Source organism: Centruroides sculpturatus, unplaced genomic scaffold (genome assembly GCF_000671375.1).
Source record: "Centruroides sculpturatus isolate CEXI.00-Female unplaced genomic scaffold, Cexi_2.0 scaffold4172, whole genome shotgun sequence".
In the NCBI taxonomy this organism is placed as follows: domain Eukaryota; kingdom Metazoa; phylum Arthropoda; class Arachnida; order Scorpiones; family Buthidae; genus Centruroides; species Centruroides sculpturatus.
In genome coordinates, this window is record NW_019388264.1 from 2,429 (window position 1) to 7,348 (window position 4,920).

Here is a 4,920-nt window from a genome sequence, read left to right on the forward strand (position 1 = left end):
ACCATTGTTATTTATTTGTGTAAATGTGTCTTACAGATCACATGTAAAATAACATGAGCACACAAAATTAACAATCTCTTTTACTAAATTCTGTATCTTCGAAAATAATTACGTTTTTTTTCTTCTTCTTCTTCTTCTTCTTCTTCTTCTTCTTCTTCGTGATTTCTTGGCGTATTTTTTTGTTGTAATGATTAGTGAAGTAGAATTTTTCTTGTCTACTTTCTCTATGTTTGATGAAGAGGATGAAAATGGTTTTGATTTAACGATCCGATATCTTTTGATGATTACTCTAGTACCATTATTTGAAATTTCCTCTGCATCCTTAAGATCTGTATTTGGTTCCATATTCGATCTTCTGACTGGTAATGCTGGAACTGGTGGAAGTGGAGGAAGTGGAGGAACTGGCGGAAGTGGAGGAACTGGCGGAAGAGGAGGAATAGGTGGGAGTGGAGGAATCGGTGGAAATGCTGGAATTGGCGGAAGTGGCGGAAGAGGCGGTTTCGGTGGTTTTGTTGGAGGAGGAGGAGGAGGAGGAGGAATAAAACACGAAGGACAAGATGGGGGAATTGCACAAGGTGGAGAAACTGGATAATACACTGGACACAGAGGAGGAGCAGGAGGAGGTGAGGTTGGACATGACGGAGAAACTACATACACTGGGTAGGGAGGAGGTCTAGGGGGAGGTGAGACGGGACACGGAGGAGGTGAGGCTGAACAAGGAGGGGGTCGAGGGGGAGGTGATACTGGACACGGAGGAGGCCGAGGAGGAGGTGAGGCTGGACACGGAGGAGGCCGAACGGGAGGTGAGGCTAGACATGATGGAGAGTAAGAGTATGTCACAGTTGGAGAAGCACAGTTTGAACACTTCGAATATACTTGTATCACGCGTTTATTAGATGATGGGCAGCTTTCTGATTTTTCACAACGTATTTCCACTCTTCTTCCACTGTTTTCGGAGGATACCATTATACAATCTAAATATATTAAAACTTTTTAAAATCGATTTTTAGAATATTAAGTACTCATATTATGAAATGAAATTAATCTACATATTTAAAAAACGAAATTAACTTAGCAGAACTTTGTTTTTAACGGAAGCGCAGCGACGGCTTGCAAATTTACGTTAGATCGTTAAGGAACAAAGTTGCCATTTTTACGATAATTATCGTATTTGTACGTTTATTCCTCGTTCTACTCGTATAAAATATTCTGCAGGTATTACATTAATATATTTTATAACTGCATAGTTTCCATCTAGTGAGCTGTCTGTATCCGAGGCTTTTTTACATAGGGCAATTTTCTTAAACTAGGGGGTCCTGAGCACTCAAGTATTAAACTGACAATTTTAGATGTTCGCAAAAATTTGGCAAAACTAAGGTTCATGCATATGAAATAAGTACATTATATAAAATGTGTTACATACTGTATTTGTTAATGTTTGATATGTTAAAAATTGTATGAAAAAAATCATATTTTAGATTATGCCATTCAGAGGTTTGTTTTGCACTGTATAATATAAGAGGGTATAATATACGGTATAATATACCGTATAATATCGTAAAAACTTCATTGTAAGATGAAGAGATTATGACATAGGGGAACCTAGTTAAAATTTCTACGAATACAGAGCGTAAGTATAACGGATCGAGATGGCTAATACGAGAAATTTAAGTGAAATACGATAATTTCAAAGGACAGATACAGGTAGGAACGAGAGTTGCCATACCGTACTTTTTACAGGCACGAGAATTGCAGCCAATACTGGCGCTGCTGTGAGTGACATCTCGTGCGAATCGCCATATTGCGGCATACAAAACATTGTGGCATACAAAACATTGTGGCAGCTGTAGGACAGTGCTATAAACAAACATGTTTCAACTGCTCGGGTAGCTCACCAGTTCTTAAATTTTTTGCAGCTATATAAAAAAGAATCTATCGTGAATCTATCATTTCAACTTGTGACTAAAAACATTTTATTATTGATTTCTTAAAGTTCAATTATGACATGTATTGACAATATAGCATAATACTGAATGGTGATGTGTCATGAGTGCGTATCTTAAGTGATGCAAAAAGATCAGATTCTAGATTTTGCAAGATTTTTATACTCTCAACAGATATTTCAATTTTCTGTCTCAACTTACCTCTGCCGTTTTCGTGTATTGCAACTTTGAACATGAATTCACATCTTTTATAAACATGAAGTACATTTTTGGACGGATGGATTAAATTTCTTCTATTTTTATGAACAGTTAGAGAATTTAAAATTGAGTTATCATCCAATAGTGCAGACTTACATTCATTACATCTTAAAGTTGCATAAATTTTCTTGCTAAATATCCAGCTATGTAATAAACTACGTGCTCAATACATTCAGTTAAGATGCCAGGTATTAAAACAATCATCATCATTGAATTCTATCAGAATCATAAGCTAATACAAAGCCAGGTGTTGTAGAGCTTATAATTTTTTATGGCATAACTTGCACACATGAAGTGCTAGCTCCTATTATAAAAATGTCTTCCAGCTGAATGCATTACCACAATGGCTTTTGCCAGCATTTATTTGTTTCTGAATTCAAAGTTTTTTGTGTGCTGCTTTGAATTGCAGAAAGATTATTGTTTTATCCTCCCCTTGCATTCTGTCACTGTAAAAAAAAAACCTAAGTTTTCAGTGTGATCCTAAGTTTTACGGTGAAATTGATGAAAGCGAATTATTGTCAATCAATGTCTCATACAGTGTCTTCGCAGATTTGATACAAACAAATAAACCAAGGAAATACTCGATTGCAGTATTTTTCCTCATCTGGACCTATTTACAAGTTAAAAATACATTTATTTGTTTTATTCAAAAACATTATCGTAATTGTTGACATTTAAAAGCTCTTCTGCTTAACATTTCTTCAATTGAGCTCATCAAACGAATCAATTATAACTTGGATAAATTCTACAGTTGCTTCACAATTTCTAAGTGCTGTTAGCTGCAAATGAGTGTTACAAAATATTACACTTACATTTTAGTACTGTATTGCTAACTTCACTTTCATTTTTTTGTTTGTAAAAAACACGTACAGTACCCTCCTGAGTTTATTTCTCAAGTGAACAGGGAATAAATTTTAAACGCAATGGGGCGCCTCCCGTTCCTCCCTGGGTAGATACGATAATTTTTTCTCGTAAGGTTGGAAACTGTGTTGGGGGTGATACATTAAAGCGACTTGTCACTCTGCATGAATGGTAAATTCTTACCTTTGTTCTGAAACTTATCAATACATAATGTAAGCATCGAGCTCACGAACGTGTTTATGGGTTCGCCCTTTTTTCGACGCTAGTGGCGAATATACGCGCGTTTTGTTCGAAATTTCTGGAGTAACTGTCTTCGAGAAAGTCAACAACGACTCTTAAAGGAAAAAAAAATCCTTACAATAATAAACGTTGTTTAATTAAGGAATAATACTTTCAAGTAGGTTAAGTAAGTGTAGGTTAAGTTATATATGGTCGATTTTTCGAGAAAAATGAAAAAATACGATCGATATTCAAGAGTTTGGCCGTATTTAGAACGTTGGGTAGCGCGTGCTCGTTTGTTTTACCTTTTTACAATGCAGAAATTTCCCATTAACTTAACGTGGGGATGACCTTTGAACCCTGATATGCCATTCTAGGTCGAGTTTTAAAATTCGGTCTCTGTCACGATACACCATTTTATTACTTCTATTAAAGGAAAAGGCACTAAAGCTTGACAGTGCTCTAATGATTGACATTTCCAAGATGTTTTGCTTTGAATAATCAGAATTTCATATAAAATTCCACAAAAATATGTGTGTGTTATTCAAAACGTACTAAAGAAAAAAAAAAACATGGCAATAAATTGATGTAATGACAAAAAGACAGTTTATAAACAAAATGAATCTGGTATTAAAATTATTACTTATTCACAAATAAATGCCCTTCCAATGCCAAAAATGATCCTGGAGATAGGGTTAAATACCAGTTTTCTACATTAATTGACGTTGACGATTAAATAGCAACTATTTATAGCCCAATAATATGTCAACTTGTAGTGTTTATTATGTCCCAGTACAGCAAGGACATTCATTCAAGAATTAAAATATATATATATATTTTAATTATATTATATATATATATATTAATTGGCAATATTTTTCAAAAATGATTTTAAGTTAACTACAAAAAATGTGTAGCAATTGCATTTGAAATTGTTTTTGTTTCAGAATAAATATTTATGATGTTAGCAGAATATTTTTTCTTTGTGTGTCAATTATTAGTGTTTTTACCTTAATATCCAATGTCATTTCTTCGCAAAACGTGTTTAAGCGAATTGTCAATTTGAGTCTCTGCCAAGGAAGCTTTCTCGTTGAGGTTCAATTAATTAAAACGATATTTCAGTTTAAAAAATTGGCTATATAATCAAATAAATATGCAATTATAAGTATTTTAAAACGTCAATTTTTAAAATAATTAAGTTAATTAATTAAATTATTTAACTATGATGTAATTAATTATTTTTACTGATTATTCGAATCATATAAAATAATCCTATGTAATATAAAAATATAACAAAATAAGTTGCAGAAAATAGTAAATTGCATTATATTATTTTTATAAAGAAAACTTTAAGACAAACAAACCTTTACTTAAAAAGTAAATGAAGTAAAATCCTGCATAAAAAATATTCCAGCATTTCATTTTCTTCGATCATTTCCCCTTTAACTGCAACTTAACTAATTGCATTCTCTATAAACATAAGTATTTTTGTATTCTAAAGCGGATGTTTGCATGCAAATCCTGAATAAATAGTTGTGTACGGAAGACATCACCAACAAAATTTTTCAAATTAAATAGAGAAGTATTTAATTATCCCTCAGTTTATAGGAAAATATAAATTATTTTCATATATATAACC

At 33.0% G+C, this 4,920-nt stretch overlaps 1 protein-coding gene across 1 annotated transcript; it reads right to left on the bottom strand.

Annotated features, from left to right (window-relative positions):
- Positions 1-219: 219 nt before the first annotated feature.
- On the bottom strand, positions 220-4,709 carry LOC111616847 (vegetative cell wall protein gp1-like; the record flags this gene model as incomplete). The annotated part of the gene is made up of 2 exons (XM_023358201.1): positions 4,646-4,709; positions 220-974 (listed from the first exon to the last, which is right to left on the bottom strand). Coding segments are annotated over exons 1-2 (813 nt in total), but the record flags the coding sequence as incomplete, so codon positions are not given.
- Positions 4,710-4,920: the final 211 nt, after the last annotated feature.